This window comes from Centrocercus urophasianus, unplaced genomic scaffold (assembly GCF_019232065.1).
Source record: "Centrocercus urophasianus isolate 14NV4802_14NV808 unplaced genomic scaffold, USGS_Curo_1.0 seq_20, whole genome shotgun sequence".
Classification (NCBI taxonomy): Eukaryota; Metazoa; Chordata; class Aves; order Galliformes; family Phasianidae; genus Centrocercus; species Centrocercus urophasianus.
In genome coordinates, this window is record NW_024884756.1 from 12,527,691 (window position 1) to 12,549,015 (window position 21,325).

Below are 21,325 nucleotides of genomic sequence, written 5' to 3' on the forward strand. Positions count from 1 at the left end.
ACAATTGTGAAGCAGTACTGCAATGTATTTTACATGCATTGTTATTCATTACTAGGGCACGGTAAGAAAAAGATACTTCCAAAACTTTGTCTTACAGTCCCACTAGTCACAATTACCACGTCGCCATATGGCGCAGTGTTGCCAGTTCAGAACGGTCATTAAGAATTAAGCAACCATATTTTAATTAGCACTGTTCATGTATTTAACATCCAAACCTGCTGTCAATGACAAAATTGCAGTTGAGACATAACCAAGTAGCCTATGCTTTGAAGAAAGTTGTTCTGTTTCATTGCCAAGGTTAACTGACAGTTCTGGGCGTAATAAAATTGTGGACACTGCTATTCTGTGATTTAGAGTCCTATTGGTATTGTTGGCATAATCTGAGATTTGTTTCTTTTCATAAAAGCATGTGCTGTGACTTTTCTCTTTAACAAGCAAACAAGGAATGTTACAGGAGTTTCTTTAAAAGCTTGTGAACTTCACAATTATGAGGTTGGCATCAGACCTCAAAGGGAATGGAAAGACTAAAGAGATCCACAATAGAAGGGCAGTGAAGAAAGCTTAGGAGAACTTCCATAGAAAAACATATTGGTTAAAATGAATCTGATTCAGTCACAGACATTACATACTCTGCATAAGGCACTCATCTGAACTGTTTACATATTTCATGCGTTTGAGTAATCCAAAATATATATACTTTTCAATTTTTATTTTTTCTACCACTAAGATGTTCAATTAAATATTATGCTATTGCTGCCAAGGCTCAGGCATTTGTGCTGAAGTCACTTACAATACTTGTGAAAAAAACTAGCTTGCTTATGTGATTTTTTATTTATTTATTTATTTATTTAACTTGGCACCATTAACATTACCACAGCAGAGCATGAATAGAAAGAGGTGTCACAGAACTGAAGAACAGCACAAATCAGCATCCCAAAAAGATGGAAATAGAACTAAAAGATGAGATGACGGAGGATGAAAAGCTTTTCCGGGAAGAGTGGAGGAATGAAGAATAGGAAGAATAGGAAACAGCAGTACCATTTGGAAAGGATACAGAAAACTCTCCCACCTCTCTTGAATGTTTCATGCCAATATAAAATCACATATACCCAAAGTCAGTAGGTTAACCCCACCTTTTCTCTACATTCAAAATGATGCCATCACATACGGTAAAGCTTAGGGAGAGAAGAGTTAACATTATTGAACAGGAAGTTTTATTACTTGCACATGTTGCAATTCCTTTGTGTTCTATCAAAATTTGCTGAAATGAATGGAGTCATTCATGGCAACAGGGGTTAGAAGAAAGGAGATTTTAGTTTTTGTGAGTTGCTTTAAGACTGTAAACTTCACAGGTCCTAATGTCCTCCTGCTAAGGTCCCATGGGCTCCTGGATCACTTTTTTTTCTTTTCTGTGGATAAGCACCCACATATAAATATGTGTTAAAGCTTCTTAATAAACTGAATACAAATGCATGTCACGACTACATTTCCTGACTATGCAACTTTACAGAACACAATGCGTATTTTTAAATGAACCATGGTTGCCTCAGAAACCTCTGAAATAGCCTGCTGGTTTTTTTTAATATCTTACGTCATATTTATTTCTTTACATTTTAATCACGTCAGTTTTTAAATAACTTTTGATGCATCTCGCTTCTTCCCATTCTGTAATACGCTCCATTCAATGCAAAACTCAACTTTTATGATCAGAAAAAACACTGTACAAGGCAGGACTGAAAGTCAGTTGAACAATGTTTTCACATATGCTCAGGTAGAAGGTGCTTCATAGAGAAACTTTCTTGCCGTGTAAAGACTAAAAATCTCAGTGTTTAAGCAGGTTTTCAAACAGGTTTTCACATCACCGGTGTAATGATCTGGTTTAAAAGACTGAACCACAAGACAATCTGTTTGGCTCAAAACAAACTAGATGTTGTTTTAACACATTTTTTTCTTTCATCTCAGAAAGGTAGGCTTCTTTGCAGCTTCTGAGTAGAAAAATATTTGGCATTTCAGCAAAACAGCTTTCAAATGCCATCTCCAAAACTGCAATTGAACTACCCCAATAAAGAGTGAAGGTACTGTTCCCTAGTTTATTCAGTACGTGGGGTTTGTGTAGAGAGTCGCAGCGAGTAAAACCTAGTATGACTACCACATTCAGAGACAAGACTTTGTTTTTACAGTACAGCTTAGAGACAAAGCCAGATTCCTTGTAGAGTTATGTATTTAATCAAAGCTCACCTAGTTATTTCCCTTAGTACATCAGTGTCACTTATCTCAGAAGGAATTCCTTGGTAGCCTTCAATGGAATAATCCAATTCACCATCCACTGCACACAACAAGCTATTTACTGCAATAGCACTCGGAAGCCCCTAGAAAGTTCAAGCTATACCATGTTTGATTTGAACGAACAGGCATATGGAAAGTATTCCATCATTTCTAATAATGGTTCTGCTGCATTACAGCTGCAGCAGACAGCAAATACCTGATAATCACAAGTTCACCTCAAGGGAAAAGCCAAGGGGTCTCAAGATGAACAAGGCTGAAATTCCCAGAAGTTGTGGGGAAAGATGATGTATTCAAACTCAGTCAAATATTTCCTCGCATAACAGATTCTGCATACTTACAAATATCAAGTAGCCTCTTTCTTAGAGTAGAAGTAAAACAGACACTTTAAAAATTACAAGAGGAGCTTAAAAAGGGACCCAACAAATCAATCAGCAAAAGTGAAGTTTTAATCCTGCAGGATATGATATTAAAAGATTAGCTAGGAATAATTAGGAATTTTTTACTTTATTGGGTTTAGCAGCAAAAAGGTTTAGTATTTTTTAAAAATCTTTACCTAGCATCAAAACAAGAACAAAACAAACAAAAAAACCCCAAACATTCTTCACGAATCCTTTTACTAAGCTTTGCAGTGCTACTAATACAACGGAGCTAGATTTGTGTACCAGCATTTCAAAGCAACAACAAAACCACACACTAAAATAATGGTGGCCTTTCCTCAGAATTTCTGTTCAATCTGATAAAAGTAACCATTCAGAACTGACTACGTCTTACAAATAACTCTTCAGTTATTTCTCCAGTACACTGGAGAAAGGCATTAAATGTATTGAAAATCTTTATATAGCATTAGAGGGACTGAACATTTACTTCAGCAATGAAGCAAATGTGTTCATCATTTCCATATTACACCATCTTCTGAGAAGAAGTGTTGGCTGTATGGACAAAGCTGCTCCTCCCCAACCATCTCCAGTACCACTGTATTAGCACCTAACAAAAATCACGTCATCAAAAATCAGAGCACCTTTTAAGCTCTAAATGCAGACGCCTGTTAAGAAACAGTGAGAGAACTCTCATCACAGCAGGCATTACAATTTCCCCATGTTACACTTTCCCAAGAAAACTTCATACACTGAATTGCAAATGCACATGCCTAAATCTGTAATACTTCATTTCAGAGACAATTACAATGAATAGCATGGAAAGATGCTCTGGACAACTACCAGCTGGAAGGAAAGGCTTTATGTTTAAAAACATGTTGCTTTTCTTTTAAAAGAAGGACAATAAGAACATATTTAAATATCTATACACAAATGTGCAGTTGTTTTTTTTTTTAACTTGATACAAGACATTGTATTAATTGTTAATACCCACTGATTTTGTTTTGCTCGATATAAAGGTTCTTAGACAGGAGAAAGACAGCTGTTTTCTGTTTATGTGCAACAGTAAACCACGTCTTAAGATACTTCCCAAATGACTGCACTCTCTGAGTACTTGTATAAAACACATCGGAAAGGATGTTCTTCAAGCAGCTCTGACTAAAGTCAGAGCCCCAGCTATGCTCTCATTTGCTTTGTAACCCACACTCATCTATCAATACACAGTTGCAGTTGGTGGAAAGTATGAGGGAGTACAGAGGCGGAGTCACAGAAGCACAGCGTATTGTGGGACAAAATAACATCCCAGCCAAGGAGTCCAGTCGTGCCAGGTGCACATTTAGCTAGGTGTGGGTAAGGAAGCCCTGCTTTATTAGTCTGCAAGATCTCTCAAAGCCAAAATTAACTGCTCTGGACTAACAGTTGGGAAAACAGAATGTGGTAAACAGAAAGACCTCAAAATAGTTAGCTTATGCATCTCTGACATGGCAATGCTGGTCAGGAAGTATGCCCACTGATGCTCCTGGGACATCAGTCCACAAGCCTTGCTAGTCAAAACAATGAATTCACTTCTGGTGCCATATACTGGCATTGCAATTGATGTGGATAATTATTCAGGGAACACGGAGGTGGGAAAGCAAGGACAGCAGTTTCATCTTCACAGTAAAATAAGCTGTACTCTGTGGCAGACATGCATGAGTTTATGCACCTCTAATTTGCCAATCACACTTTAACTCAGATCTGATATACACCAAGGAGATTATTTTATTCACTTGTCACTTAGCCCTGGAATTAATCACAGGCAGAATTCTGTACTGCATGTATCAAGCTGTTGCTTTTCTAAAGATCCAAGCTGTGAAATATCTATGGGACTAGGACAGGTAACTAATAGGAGCCGGAAACATTCATATCAGAGCAAAAGCCTTGATGATTACTATTTACCAAACATCATAAATAGGTTATTATGCTGTGAACTGTCTTACTCAGGAGGCTACAGCCTGTGAACAAATTGACAAACTGAATTAAAAGGTATATTTTTACAGAAAGGAAAACTGCAAGGAATTACTGATGTAACGACAAAAAAAGTTACATTATGGATCCACACACAATAGTTACAGGTACTATGCTTTCAAGTTAAGATTTTCTTAAAAGAATTCAAGAAAGATACTTTTTTCAAGTTTTATCTGGAAAAAAATTATCACATTTCCTAAAGCTTAGAAAGTAATCCAATCCTTCTTAATTAAAAACATACAGTAGCTCTAGTACAACTTTAAGAGGGATTCATAATACTGTCCCATACCAACTCAGTCCACTTGAGGAACAATTGATAACTTCTGCACAGTTAATGCCAGGCTGAGATAAGCCATGCTGACAACAATAGTTTAGATATTTTATAAATACATAATTCTTAACCTCATAGAATTGCCAGTTCATATTTTTTCGTAAATTGTAATTGTTTTATGGGTCTGCCTATATTAGTTTGGGAAGACCAAAAGCAGAGTAGATTGGCTGATAACTTCTCTGTCTCCAGGTCTAACAGCACAGCAGACTTTCCCACTTCTTTCTGTGAGCTACAGGGAGTAATGGAGACAGCCTCTCCTCCCATCCACACACCATCAATCTTCCTCCCCTGCCATCCCTTCAGTATCCAAATGCCCCACAGGGTCTGCTTCCACTGACAGATTCACTAGAGGAGTGAGTGGCAAGAAGTTCCTCATCCACAGAAGATTTACCAAGACAGATTTGGGACCAAACACCAACTGTCAAAAATCTAATGCAACCACAGCATGATCTACTTACTCCATACCTTAAAAGCAGCACCGCCGTGAATAACAGATTTGATGAAAATCCCAAGGTCAGCTCCAGTCTCCCGAGATTTGTTGCCTTTTAAGCTCACACCAAGTCCAGCAGAGCCAGAATCGTTCAGAGGAATCTCAAAGGTCAGCTGCTCTGTGGTTTCTGGAGAAAGAGCACTGCAGTTTGGCTCTCCTTTCTGATGGAAAAAAATAAGGATGAAAAAATGGGTGAAAACAGGATGCTTGCTGTACACATAGGCTCATGTAAGAAATACTTCTCTTTTCTGGAAAGCAGCCTGAAGAAATAACGTTACAACAAATGGTGTATTTAGTAGACATTTGGTCACATGATGCAGCTTAAAAGATGCTCTATTTAACAATAGCTAGGAATATGTCTAAAGAGAAGGTAAACTAGCTTAGTTTCACATGACCTAAAACTGATGTTGCAGCAGAACATAAAACATTTATTTTAAACACAGCTGCATTAAAAATTTAAGCCATAGAACGCTGTCTTTACATGCAGCTCACAAACTGTAATGACAGTTGTGCTGTTAAATTCCATTCCCCTCTGAAAATTGAATTACATCCTTAAAAAAATATCCCTCCCTTAAGCCTGTCTACAGAGGGAATTTGGTGAAGCAAAAGTGAGGGTGAGAATCAAAAATGCAGTAACTTATTCTGCACTAACTCCCTTTGTGCACACATTTATTCCACACAGAGGTTTTTCTGCCCTTCTGGTAAAGGCTCATTAAAGATTTTACCTGTATTACGTTACTGCTTACAAGATTGCAAAGTCAAGTATCCATAGCAAGGATGATCATCATAGGAAGATCAGAATGAACTTTACTGAAGACTGTACCAAGTGTTTTTTTTGAGTTGCATGCTGCTGGTTGTGTTTGTTGTGTTGAGCTTTTTATTTTTATTTATTTTTAAAGCAAGTTACAATCATGAGACTAAAGAAAAAGATTCTATTCTGAAATATTGCACTTCACAGAAATAAAACTAGAGAAAGGAGACTTGCTATGGTGTAAAGTGCTGAAAGAAGATGCCATCTATTAGTGTAAAAGACCTTATTACATCAAATTTTATTCCACACTTGTTTCTTCAAATAACCTCAAAACAACCCAATAGCTTATTTTGTCATTTGGACATTTTCTATTATTTGTAACAGTAGCATTAAAAAAATAAGAAAAATGGGAATGCACAAACATAAGTTGAAAAAGATTACTGAGGCCTGTTTTCAAAGGGCTTCTGCTGAGTTATCAGACAGAAGCCCAGGCAAACATCAGCTGGGCCAATTCTTCTTTCACCTAATGAGGAAGAATAACTTCCAGGCATTAAGCTGCAGTTTATACACTATCAATGCAACTGCCAACAAAGGTGCTAGCAGTACAGATGTTTTCTCATCAGCCAAAGCAATCCATTTATTTTTCATTTATTTTAAGCAGAAACAAAAATTTTAAAGCAACAACGAATAGAAACAGAAGCCACTAGGTATACTTGTATCCATTTCAGATGCACTTTCAGTGATGAGAAGCAGCCACTGGTTATGCAGAAACTATATGACCAGAGCGTGAGGACTACAAACCTCAGTCCCAATACACATCACACTCAAATTCTTCCCGGAATGTAGCTACATGTTATTAAGTCAATATAATTTGCCCATCTGCAAAACATAAAAATGACATAGCACTGACACTGATAGCAGTCTTGATGCCAGAGCTCACGTCTACCTGTGCTACACATCTGTTTTTACTTCCCAGAAGAGAACAATTCCTTTACAGTTCTGTTACTTTTATTCACATTCTGAACACAATTTCTGAAAACCTACGAGTTCATATGTGTATAGGTGTCATGGTTCTATGCCCCGTACACTCCATGATGTCTTGATGTGGAATACTGAAACCCAAAAAACATAGAACCATGACATTAGGCAATGCTGATCAACAATTTGGAGGCGTTCCTGCTCTTTCTTCAAAACAATCAGTGCAATGAGAGAAAAAAAAATCTAACAAGCATTTTTGCATTTAACTTTCACGTCGTTTTGGAAGGAAGATTTTAGTGCCCTACTCCAAAACTCCAAATTCTCCAAAACTCCAATTCTCCAAAACTCACGTGTACTTGTCAGAACTTTTAGGCCAGAACTACTGAAACAGCACATCCTGTCTGGATGTGGATAGAGAAAATCCTCCTTGGATTTTCTCAAGGTCCTGGACATGGTATCTCTGGCCATCCTTCAGGACAATCCATTACGCATTACTTTCCTGGTTCCCTAGGCAAGCAGTTCCTACATGCTGCTCTCCTCAACATGAGGACCCCACGCAGAGCAAGAAACAGAGTGGTGTGGACGCTCCTGACAGGGACTATGGCTCTGACAGAGACCAGGAAACCCACTCCTGTGTGAAGGACTGTAGCTGAAGCAGAGGACCCAGGTTGGAGCAGAGCAAAAGTGTGAGGAGAAAGGAACTGTGTAGGAAACAATCAATGGAGTGCGTGTCACCGAAGAGCAGTTTTCCCCCTTAGAAGCTCCATGTTTCTCACTTCTCAACTTTCCTGGCTTCCATGGGAGCCTCCACAGGCCACCCCTCAGACATACCTCCTCCTGTGCATGCTGTTACCATTCTGCTTCCTGAAGTTCTTTGAGAAACAGAAAATTTCATCATACAAAAACCTTAGCGAATGTTACTTTTATCTATCATTGGAAAAAAAATCACCTTCCATGAAGTCCTTCACAAAGTACTTCTTGTTCAACATACTAGAATTACGTACATACGTACACATAAAACTTATAACCTCTCCTTTTCATTATTTATATTTAGTCTTATCCTAAAATCAGCAAAAGTTGAATTCAAGTAATGCTGAGCTTTCTTTAACTGTACTATCAAATATTTGTTACCCATAAGCAATGTTGAATAACTTGGCAATGTCTGCACAGGGATGGTAACATTAAAGGAGATGCTGATCTAAAAATGAGTAAACTGTCTTGATTCACTTAAAATTTTCATCCCCTACTCATTCTACAGCATCTGGTAGCAAATGTCTGGGTGTTCAGTCTGTGACATCTCAAGACTCTTTAGAACGAATCCAGGATAGAAAAACCATTCTTTTTTGTGAGAAAATGTGGATGGAAAGAGAAAAAAGGAAGAGGAGGGGAAAAAAAGAGATGAATAGGATCAAAAATTTAATTTCATCACATGCTCCCTAAATAGTTTCAAATTATTACCCTGATGATCTTCACTTGCTCTTGAAAAGAGTGCCTTTTAAACAGTGACCAAAAAGAGCTCCAGCCCTCCTTAAGTTAACAGCTCATCACTTAATTGCTTCATTTGGACAGCTGATTTCATGAGTGATAGCCCTGTTCCTACATTATGCAAGTATGAATATTAAATGCTGCTAGTGACTCACAGAGCTGAATTCCCACTGCCTCTGTTTCACTGACGTTGCTAAAACATTATCCCAAGGCATCAATACTTTACAATAGAGCAACCTCCATCAGCTGAGTTATGGCCTGGTAAAGCAAATCTTTTCCAACAGACTAAGACTCAAACTCTATTAGAAACATTTCGTACCCCAAAAACCATCCTAGAACTTGAATTCACTCAAACAGAATAAATGAAACAAACAATACAAATACTTTTCTGGGCCAAGAAAAGCTTCTCACAGTTGAATGCTATAAATGAGTCACTCAACAACCACACCATGTATCAGCCATCACAGACGTTTCATACCTAAGCACTTCAGGAATTACATGATAATTTATCACTGACATTATACTCCTGTGTTTTGTTAAACCCTAATATGCAACTAAGTACCACATAGCTGCTGACTCATTGCCCCTAAACTGAATTGGGGAAGAGAATTAGAAGGGCAAAAGTTGGAAAACCTGTAGGTAAAAATAAAGACAGCTTCATAAGTTTGAAAAAAGCTCAGAAAAAAACCCAACACATTGCAGCAACAAAGCCAAGAAAAAATAAAAACAAGTGATGCAAAACAGAACTGCTCACCATTATCCAAACAATGCCCAGCCTGCCCGAGCAACTGCAGCCCCAGAGCAAACTCCCCTGCTTCTTTTTCCCCCACTTTTTATTAATGATCATCATGTTACGTAGCACAGAATATTCCTTTGGTCAGTTGGAGTCAGCTGTCCTGGCTGTATCACATCTCAGACTCTCGTGCATCCCCAGTCTGTTTGATGCAGAGATAGCTTGAGAAGCAGGGAAGGACCTGACCATGTGTAAGCAGTGCTCAGCAACTACCGTTTTCATACCAAATTCAGAACACACCGTAATACAAATTAATATGAAGAAAATTAACTTCATCCCAGCAAAAAACAGTACATGTGCTGCAGAAAAATGTGAGTAACTCAAGCTAAACGATAAAATCTCAAGTTCCAGGTTGCAAAGCAGTGAAAACTCAAGAAGGCCTTGAGGTGGACTGGCTTTGAAGATAGATACATTGCAACCAGTAAAAGGGATTCAAAACTCTTAAGTATTAATAAGACATACTTAACAGTATTAAGGTAGAAGAGACTTAGAATCAGTCAGCTGTGCTCTCTTTGCCCTTTCTTGGCAGGTCTTTCCTTCAGCTCAGCTAAATTTTAGTTCATCAGCTTTCAGTGGTTTCCTCAATTGCAAAAAGCTCTGACACGCACATGCATTTTCCTAGTCCCCTCTGCAGCCTGGTCACATGTGTTATTTACTGCTCCAGTCTCAGCTCTTGCTGCGCAAACTCCGTTTTTCATCCAGCACTCCATAGTTTCTGAGTGCTCCCATCTGCTTAGGGATGATGAGGGTTTCCTGTCTTTCTCCAGCGTCGTTTTACCAGCCCAGAGTGCAGCAGACAAAGGAAGAGTAAGAGGCAATTTTCCCACTTGCTGCACAGACTCAGCCATTAAACAGACCATAGCAGCAATCAAACAGAAGCAAACAGTACAGTCCTCACAAAGAAAATCAGGACAGGAGCGTTTCTGCATACCTAGGTATCTGCATGAAACTTCAGTAAAATTGATTCTGATATTTACTGAATCACCATAAAACAGACAGAAAAGCTCAGAAGAATTTAAATGAAGGTGAGAGAATAGAGAACACTGAGTTTGCTAGTTTTAAGAGTAGAAAACCTAATAATATGTACTAAATAACATTCAGCAACAGAGATGGAAAACCTTCATTTAAGTCTCGGGATACATTTGATTAATTGAGGTTCTGCCAACAATTGTATTTAATTCTTAGAAGCATGTCTGTACCTCAGGTCTCTGATCTCTTAATTAAAAGGCTATAATAAGGGATTCTTAGAACATCTTAAAATTTTACTGGCATGTAATTAAATATCACCAACTAATTCCCAATCTTCTAAAGCAAAGATAAAATATATTTTTAGTCTTCTCTTATTCCCGCAACACACAAACTGCTCAGTCACCACTATAAACACAACTGCAACCTCTGAAAAACGTACTGTGCTCTGTAGTCTTTCCTCTGTGGTTAGTCCGTGGTTACACTCATTCAATGCTGTGTCAATCCTCCAACTGCCATGGGACATCACTTTCAATTAGTCCTTTCATTTAATCTTACCACGCCTGCTCTCATTGACCACTGCACTTTTTATCTGTGGATTTATGGTAATCTAATGCATATCTCTCACTAGAAAGGTTGCCTTATTTATCCAATTGTTCTTCTGCCAAAAGAGAAGCTTAAAAAAAAATTAGCTCCCACTTAAGCCAGGAAGGAAATAGCATTTGTTTAACACAACAAGAGACCTTTCAGTACCTGCCCGATGCCCTTGACCAACATGCTATTATGGTCTCTCAGTATGCTGGCTGCCCCTTGCCTGGCTGCTCATTTCTGATAAGAGATGCCAACTCCCTGGAGTGCCTTTCAGAGCTGAGAGCAAAAGGCAAGAGACCCAGGAAGGTTATTTTCAAAGGCTTATGAAGGAAATAAGACATTTACATGCTTTGCAATTATTTTCTGCAAAAACCTGCAAAAGCTAAAGAGAAGTATTTAAATCGTGGCACCACATAACAATTATTGGCAAAAAAGCTTGAAAAGAAGATACTCTCACTATTCTCTATGCTCTTTCCAAAAGTCCAGGGACAATTAAGAAACTGACTCATATAAAACATACATTGTATTTTGTCACAATCTACTAAATTCCAGTAAACTGAAGTCATTCTTCCATGTATCCTTCTTTTAACAGATGCCTTTGTAACAGCATCTTTAAAATCTGCATCTCATATTTTAATCAAAACGGTCGCTAATGGCACACCCTGCTTAGACAAGGCAAACAAAGCAATGCAAAACTGTATCTAAGTGAGAATTTTTAAAACTTCCAGTTTTAATTTTATAATTATTACCATTATTAAAACATAATCACGTTTATATAATATTATACTGTATATTAATAATGTAATACATTGTATGATTATATTATATATATTACACAGAACTATTTTTATAAAAATAGTATGCTTTAATTTAAAAAAAGAAATACTGAATTACTTGAGCTATTTATTCCCCTTAGGTATGTTAGGGGCCCTCTCCAGAAGCCAGAAGAAATGCAAATGAAGGGATAATTCCTGTCAAGCCTTCTGTTTATTGCACCAGGAAAGAAGGGCAAATTCCTTTTGCTGTGCTACCTTCTAAAAGTGTCATCTCTTACTGACACATACTGGGAGCACAGTAACTACTTGACTATGCCTCAGTCTACAGCTCCCACTACTGCAGGCTACAATGAACTAGTAACCATGTTTTGAGACACACAACCAATGGAAGCTGAAAAACTTTGAGGGGCTGCATTACACAACCTTTGCACTCTAAAGAGACATTTGCATAGACAGACAATCTGCATCAATTTCTCAACCATTACAAAAGAAATAGTATCTAATACCCTTACAATAAAACACTCTCTCAAAAAAATCTTGAAAAAACCCAGGACTTTATCTGTGCTATTTACGAAGTAATTCAAAGTGGAAGATGCAACGTGTGTTCAAAATTTCCTTCTCTTCATTATGCAGAACAATTCAAGGACTGAATCTTCTGTGTTAATAAAATCCAGAATACATATATCGACCTATTTTTCTCAAGATTCACTTACTTTGACTGCAGAGAACACAACAGGGAGTCAGTACTCTCTGGAATCACTTTGTGATTATTTGGTCATTTCTGGTTTATCAGCATTAGAATCACTGGTTTGACCCAAAACAGGTGCAGAAATTCTTAAGTCTATATCTAAATTCCATTTATTATTTCCTGAACATAAAAAGGCAAGAAACAATTAAAAGGAAGTAATAGAAAATAAGCTCTGAATGTTAAAAACAAAAAAAAAAAACAGAATTTCAGGCAAAGAAGTTCTCATTCAGGCACACAAGTTCAAGGTGGTGGAAGGAATTAATTAGAGGAACACTGAAACATAAAAATTAATCACAGTGAGCAGAAAAACACGCTTAATTTAACTTAATTCCTTCCATCCTATACAGTCTTTTACACATTATATGTGTAAAAGACTCAAAAATCAACAGCTACTTTACATAAATACTACTTCTCCCAGCTTTTGTTTTACAAGTGCTGGCTTGTTCCTTTTTTTCCCCCATTCTTCAAAGATCAGGATTATGCCGAAACCATAGAAATTGTGATTACAAAAAACTGGTAAGCTGAAAATCTCAGAACAAATTATGTGCATGTCTGAAGAACAAACGCACCCAAATATTCTCAGTGCTATCATAATTGTGGCAAGTGCAATACATGGACATTTCTCTGCCTGCGTGCAGAATATGCACTGGCCTGGAGGTTCATTAAAAAAAAAGCAGCAAACTCTGTAAAGAGTCTCCAAGAACTGCAGAGGGCAGTGGTATGGAATGGGTTACACCAGAGCTGCTCTCATTCAGCAGCTTTGCTTGTTTTACCAATATCTGGCGGATAGAGGAATAGAAAGAAATGATCTTGATATCATTATTAGTGGAAATGTTACTTTCAGATCTGTAGTTTTCCTACAGAAAAACAAGATGCAACAAATAGGCATGATCAAAACATCATTCTTTCAAAACGCAAAACAATAGCAGCAGTTTGCAGGGCATCCTTTTTCCTATGATGAGAGCTGGAAAATCCAAACCAGTTAAGACAGTTTCTCTCTGTAATATTAACCATCCTCCAGAAAACAAATCACTGTTAAACAGCTTAAAATCCAAATGCACCTTACAGAATGTGCTAATCACTGGCCACTCTGCTATAATTAAGTGAAGCAAGAGCTTCCCCTGAGTTTTGGAATCAGTTCCCTGCTCAGCTGCTACGTTGTCAACAGCTGGCATGAATTACAGGGAACATTTGGCTAACTGGATAATAAGGAGAACAGCCTGTGGTTGGTCCAAATTCTACTTCACCGATCTGCTGCAATCAAAAAATTCTCATTAGATCCTCCTGGTTTTGTTTTTTGTTGTTGTTGTTTTTCTTGTTTTTCTTTTTTCTTTTTTCTTTTTTTTTTTTGAAGTAATACCAATGCTACAAAAATTGGGTTTTCTATTTTATTCCCTCATTATGTGCAAACAATGTAAGTGTACAACTCAGATGTTGCATGACCCAGTGTAACTGAAGCCACAATTCTCTATAATTTAATAACACTGTCTGCAACACTCACTCATTCGCACACATATCACATCTTTCTTTGCTGGTATGGTAAAGGTTTGTTACTCTGCTTTTCTGTTTGCTGGCAATTCATCAGCACAGACGACCAGAACAAAGCCCCAACCTCTGCTCCCACATAGCTTATGGCAGAGCAAGTATTTGCGAAACTATGCTTTCTCCAAACAATAGATTTGTTATGAGGTAAAGACAAATTATATTACTATAGATCAACACAACCAAATGCCACCCTTCATTACTCTGTTACATTATTTGATTTGTGCCCATGCTGCCATCAAATTCTTTCCAGAAAACAATGTAGGAGCCAAGTTCAAGTGCAGCAACATGCTTGAAAGCAGTTCTGTGCATGGGTTCTAATGGGTCCAAGCTCCAGAGGTATCCTTGCTGTGGAGAGTGAGCAGATTTACTAGGTGTCTTCTCCTGTTCCTTAAAATCAGTGACAGGGAATCTAAAGAAAATATTTCTCCAGATTACATTCAAGTCCCTAGAGAACTGCTCAAATGAAGAACAAGTCTGATATAAAGCAATTACCCGACTATTGTCGAGTGTTAACAAAATTCTCATGTTTTTAGGTAAACTCTGCAAGCATGTTACATAGTCTGAGCATGCTGTTATAAATGTTCTTGAAAAATATTGGATTATCCACTGCCTCTCCTTCCAAAAACAAACATTTGAAGTGCTGGGCTTTTTGTCCTCTTTGATCAAAACAGCACTGTAACTTTCAAGTTAGGAGAGGATTAGTCTAATGAAATATCACAGCTCAAGTTGGAAACAAAGAAGCTGATTTTTATTTCAAAATTTTCACTAAGACCATTCTCAGATGTCTCACGAACCATAGTAAGAATCATGTTAGTAACAACATCCAGTAGTTCAGTGCTATGTTAACGAACACTTCTGTCATAAGCTACCTAACAGATGTTGCTGAAAGGCTTTTTAATTCAGCAGGGCTTGTTCCATAAAATTATCTAATGTGTTTCAGTATCTCACATTTGTATTATGTTGTATTTGGTTGGGATGATAAGAAACACAGAACAGTATTAGAACTCACATATCATCACTATTACTGTGAGGGCCATCACTTGTGCATCAGTCTTTGCAGAGAAAGCAATCTAAGCAAAGGTCAAGCCAGCAGGATAAATGTGGCTACTTTCTACATTTCAATCATGCCACTCAAAAGTAAGTCACCTTTTGAAAGGCAGTTAATCCTTGCTGTAGGGGCTAGAATTTAATAGAAGGCAATTGGGGAAGGTAAAAATTATAAACAGCTTTTAGATTTTTCCAGGCTACTATACCCACATGTTGCTACAGTGATTTCCGAGATAATTTGGACTACGACACTATAGAAGAATAACGTGTAATGCTGAAAGAAGAGGAGAAAAAAGAATACATACTTTAGAAAAAGTGCATTTTCCAAGTGATGAGCTTTGTAACTTAAAACCACATTAAAAAAAAAAAAAAAAAAAAAACTTGATGAGTCACCTTTTCAAAAAACAATCTCAAATTTAGAAGAGATGGTAAAGAAATCTTAAATGTAACAGCTAATTTAGTACTCGAGTCTCAGAAATGTCCCTATGGTTTACAAAGACACTGACACCACAGCACAGGGCTTCCTAAACAGAACTTCATAGTGACCAACTAATCTCTTTTAGGAACCACTGACAAGGAGTGTCTGACTAACCTGAGATAGGGCTCAATACACTGTGCCATTATTCTCTTCAAAAATTACTCAGTTGGAACAAAAAAGGAAGCCAAAAACAGTTTTGTTAAGACACTTCACAGTTGTCCTATTACAGGAGAACGTAGGCACCAGGAACACAAGAGAAAAGGCTCACATGACAGAATCTGAACTCCTCTACAGCTTCTCCTCCTACCAGAGGCAGCAGACACCTTTACCTCAACAAGGCCCATCCCATAACAAGGAAACAAAACGAAAACTATCAGCAATGGTTTGTGAGAAAGCATACTGGATAATTTCTGTAGAAGGTTCTGCTAACAGCGTAAAGGAAGATGCCTCCTTCTCCCTTTTTGCTTTTCACTTAAGAAAAGAATCAAGGCAGGTTTGTGTTCTTTTGAGATAAAACGAGACAAAAGCAGGAAATGCTCTCCTTCTTCCTTTACCCCAACAACTTCTTAATGAAAGGTCAAGCATAGCCATCAATCATGATAAGGAAGAGGGACCAAAGAGATGACCTTCTTTGAGGGGAAACAAGTACATATCAGATAGCACTTATACACTGATATAGTTCTCATATGACACGCGAGACAAAAGAGACAAAAGAGTTTCATGCCCACATGGAAAAGTGAAAATTAAGCACTAGAGATAAGCTCTGGGATGTCTGATTTTCTTCCATTATGTCAGACAAACGCAAGTCAAGCAAAAGCTCACTTCCAAAATTTGTCAGCAACACAATCGAATGCTACCCCTCACTGCTTCTGCAGTTTGGCAGCCCAGATTAGAAGATTCATCACCTGGGGTCAGCCACCATCACTAGCTTGTTACTGATAAATTGCAGGACTCATCATGTGCACTTCAAACAGCTTTAAAGTTTGTTGCTTTTCTGAAAGAGAACAATCTGCTTTCAGTCATGCTTGACCTCACTGTTACAAAATTCATTTAACATATTCCACTGTAAATGATGCTTATGAGGTAATTTCTGGGAAGAAAGTAAAACTTCTATCTGAAGTAGATAAAATCAAATATAAGTAGTTCTCCAAAGCAAGACTTGCTGACTTATCCTTTGCTAGCTTTCTCAGCCAACATCAGTTAACTTCTATTTCCTGGGCTAGTTTTAAAACACAGGGCTTCCTTTCAATACCACTCTTGAAGGAAAAAAAAGTTTACCAGCTCTCGAGGTAGAAAGGCCTCCTCCTGACGAGCCACGATCAGACAGACAGTTTCCCCTTGCTTTGTGCTCCTCAGCATAGCTACAAGCTCCTCCTGGGTCCTGCCAGTGATGTCCCATCCATTCACCTGCCAGACACAAAAGATGCCACAAAACTGTATGTTTTTGTTGTTTGTTTTTTTTTTTTAATCATTTTCCCCTCATCTAATGCAGGTGCCATTTGTTGACTGAGAGCAAATAATTAGCAATAGCTCTACCACTGCAGAACCTGAGGAGGTTACTTAACCTTTTTCTCCTCCTTTTTACCATCTGTTAAAGCAAGTCTGTGGTACTTACCCACCTTGCAGGGGGTTTGTGAGGCTTAATTAGTTTCTAAAGCACTTTGAAGATGAAAAGTACAAAAACAAAACCTAAGTATTATTAAAACTGTTTACCTTAAGAGCTTTTTGAGGTTACTAAGTAGAAATAACCCATTAGATAATGAAATTGTAAGCCACAATCTATCTGAAAATTTTACAAAGTCCAATTTGAGCAAAACTGCTTTACAATGAGCACTTAACCACCTCAATATTAATCAGATTTTGGACATGTCCGAGGAGGCAATACATGTTTTTTTTCCTGAACTGATGTATTTACCTGCTTGAAGAACCTGTGAGTTAGATTTCCCTCGTTCTACTGTCCCATGGACCCCTGTACACTTCAACTTTTTCTGAACTGTAGGTAAAAAACTTCTTGACAAACAGGAGAAAAGCCTTGGTATATTTTTATCAAGGTCAAGAATTTCAATTCTGTACATCAGTAAAATGTACAGGAAATACAGCATGTCTGTTAAAACCAGAGAATCATAGAATTCATAGAATCACAGAACCATAGAAAACCAGAGATCAAGATTCATCAACGCAAGTAAAATGAGCATTTATCCTAACCTCCAGGATCCTGTCACCTGACTGCAAACGGCCATCTTTTACTGCTGCACCTTTTGGTAAAATATTCTTCACAAAAATAGGACCAGGACCGTGTACTGAAGAATCCCTGGTAACCACAGTGAAACCAAGTCCTTCAGGACCTAGGAGGTCAGACAAAGAATTCCCAGCAAAAGTTATAACAACCAAATGATAATCATGAAAATAAGTAATCAATGTCAGTATAACGTATCACAGGTGCTTGTTTGAATTAGCTCTTAGAAAAGCAAAAGTAAACAAAAAGCTGTAAACATGAACCTATTTTCTACAGAGTCTAGAAAGGAATTGTACTCATGTCAGAACATACATGCTTAAATCCTCTGGCAACAACTGCAGATGGCAACGCTTTTGGATAACCCACAATAATACAAGACAAACCAGAACTCTCATTTTAAAGAGCATACCTTTTCTGTAAGTGGTTTTATCATCACCTTGCACATTATTGTCAATAGCCATTCCAATAATTCAGAGCAATCAAAATTTCTTACTTATAAGCATAAATATAATTTAGCAGGGCTTTACTGAAAGTTAGTGAAAAAAAGAAAATGCCACATGATTTGCATGTGAAAACTGCTGACTGCTGTTAAGAAAGCTTTCTAGTGAAGGCATTTTGTACTTGGAAATAAACAAGCTGAAGTGTTAATAGATAACTGTTTAATAAATAATTATGTTGTAAAATCAATATTAAGAATTATTAATCAAAGGTCACTGAAATCATGCAAGAATAGCGAGGTCCATAAAGATCTATCTTTCAGTGAGCGTATTTGCTACCTATGTAGACTAGTTTTCATATATGTCAGTATCACATTCCTATCATTTCTAAAAATATAAATTATAATTTCAAAATCAAAAACGCTGCATCTAAAATGGTAAAAATTCTGAAGTAGGTTTCATAAACACAAAACTAAAAAGTTCAGAAGGAAACATGAGTTAAGTTAAAAAAATAGTAAAAATTAAGAAATGACAGCTTGATTACATTCATTATGCATTAAAAGAATAAAGTTACAATTTTTAAAAAGGTCACTTCTAGCATCAAATTTAACTCCCAGACAAATCAGAGACAGAAATTAAACAGAAAATGTAAATGCTAATTGGGATTCGCTTAAGCACACTTTACTGGATTGCATAAACCTGCTGTTCCATGCAAAGACAGACATCTGCATGGAGTAGCAATTAAGAACATGTACAGAAAAGCCAGGATACTAACAGCAAGAAAACAGATAAAAAGACACAGTTTGCAGAAAATAAAAAGGAGAAAGACAAAATTTATGGTCAACATGAAACAGAGTATTTCGTAAATGTATTTTACAAATATCCTAACTACTGGTCTATTAGCAGATACGAATAGAAAGTAATGAAAAACAGTTGCAGAACATTCAAACGCCTGTATTGGGAAAAGGCTGAACTAATTCTTCATTTCATATGATGTTAATCAAACACCTTCCACATAACCTGAGATGTTGTAAGATCAGTGAATTGAGATAATGCTTCTAAAATGTATAGGAAAGCTGACCATTGAGAACATTACTGTTAACGTTCTTCTACCTTTTGGAAGTTTTGGAACTTTTAAACCCAAAATAACTTGCTTGTACATTCAACATCACTAGTTCAGTTAAAAGGTGAAGTATCAACGCTACAGAAAAAAAAATTTCTAAAGATTTACCTTTTTTCAGGTCTATCTTTATTTTCTTTGCATTTTTTTTATTGCCAAAGCCCATAAGGGGAGACAATGAGGGTGAAGATGGTTTTCTACCCAGACGTGGGAGGTTGGGGCTCTTAGCTTGTAGTGTTGCCTGTACACCAGCATCCAAGCTGCCTGCTCCAGGAAGATGAATTGTTTTCAGAGTAGGCTTCGGATGAACAGGAGGCGGAATCTTTGTTTTCGGAACTTCTTCATCATTGTGCAGAAAACAAAGGGGAGCAATAGCAGACTTCTCGTATTGTTCTCGATTATAAGGAGGAAGGACTTCCAAAATGACACTCTGAAATTTCATCGCCTGGCGGAAGATGTCCTGAGCCCTTTAAAAGACAGACACAAAAATCCACATAGCAAACCAGAAAATATGGGCAATGTTTGAAGTTGTTTACAGAGAAAAAAGACAAAAATGTATTTTAAATGTGGGCAAATAACATTACCTTCACATCTGCACGATCTCTTTTCTAAAAAGTAACCATGAAATAAGACTTCTATACCATAACATTTCCTTAAATTTCAAGTAGGCATATCACATCGCATAGGATTCCTATGGTGCTAAAAACACATCAGAGTATAAAGTAATACAATTCTCCACACAGAACATCAGGTAGTGAAGTTCTGATGGCAGAAACTCATCAAAAGTTTGCTGTATGCTTGATGGCCCACAGCCACAAAGGTCACTTTGCTCTGGTGAATACATCTATCCTAATGAAGCTCAAGACTCCAGTTATTCTACTGCAGCATAACTGCCCCTCAAATTCCTCCATCATCTGCTGTCTGACTCAACAGCAATTAAAATAAAAAAAGGGAGTACAGAAAGCATGAACGTGTTCAGAAGAAACATGGCGACTATAAATGGTGCAATTAAAAAAATGGTGGCATGTGATACACAAATATCTGAAGAAACACGATGACTGCTAAAGGGGAAATCATTTAAGCATTTCTACATAAATGAGTAAGCAGATGCCACTCACACTTTTGAAGCAGTAACTTCTTGTAAATGTGAATACTTGGACTTAATCAATGTCTTTATCGGTGTGCATAGGTATAGGACCAGAAATTGTGTTAGAGTATTTCATGAAACTGCTCCTCGTGACCTGATGTATGGTAACAATACAATGTTTGGACTACTCATTCATTGCAAGGCAATTAAGACACAGCTTGGCCAAAACAAATGCTAATATACAGTCTTCCCTGGTTTTTGAACAACCCATAGACTCCATCAACCAAGACATTCTATGAACCTCGGATTCTGAAGGAACAAAGGAGACTTCTTTCTATGCTTTCCTTTCCCATTTTCTAAGGGTTTAACTTAAGTGAACTGAAAGTCTTTCCACACTGCAGAAGACAACTCAAACCCAAATATAAATAATAGCTAAAGGATGTTCTGGGAAAGAAAAAACCTGTTTTGAGGGGATTTTGTTTTTAGCAACATGAAGACACAGAAGTCATAGTGAAATCTCCAAGAAAACAATCAATAGATAGAAAATAGATAAAATACAGAAAATGGATAGAAAAGCCTTGCGTATACATTCAGCGTAGTCAAAAGTTGTCAGAATAACTGTATTCACTGACAGGAGACAATACCAGAAGAGAAACGTTAAGCACAGAGAAGAAAGGTAGCAGGAAGAGTGCTGTGGGAAGGTATTCTATCGGATTCAGTCTTGAGGGTTAGATCTCAACAAAACTGTAACTGCACTACCCCAGTGTGTCTGCAGGGATTACAGGTTTCCAAGGACAGA

General features: G+C 37.4%; 1 protein-coding gene across 1 annotated transcript in view; it reads right to left on the reverse strand.

The window, feature by feature from the left end:
- PARD3B (par-3 family cell polarity regulator beta) overlaps positions 1-21,325 on the reverse strand; it is a 354,547-nt gene that overhangs the window by 191,623 nt on the left and 141,599 nt on the right. The window contains exons 8-11 of the mRNA XM_042822376.1: positions 19,551-19,906; positions 17,852-17,991; positions 16,925-17,053; positions 5,464-5,649 (exon numbers count right to left, since the gene is read on the reverse strand). Of these exons, the coding sequence (XP_042678310.1) occupies positions 5,464-5,649; positions 16,925-17,053; positions 17,852-17,991; positions 19,551-19,906 (811 nt within the window). The remainder of the gene's footprint in view (positions 1-5,463; positions 5,650-16,924; positions 17,054-17,851; positions 17,992-19,550; positions 19,907-21,325) is intronic.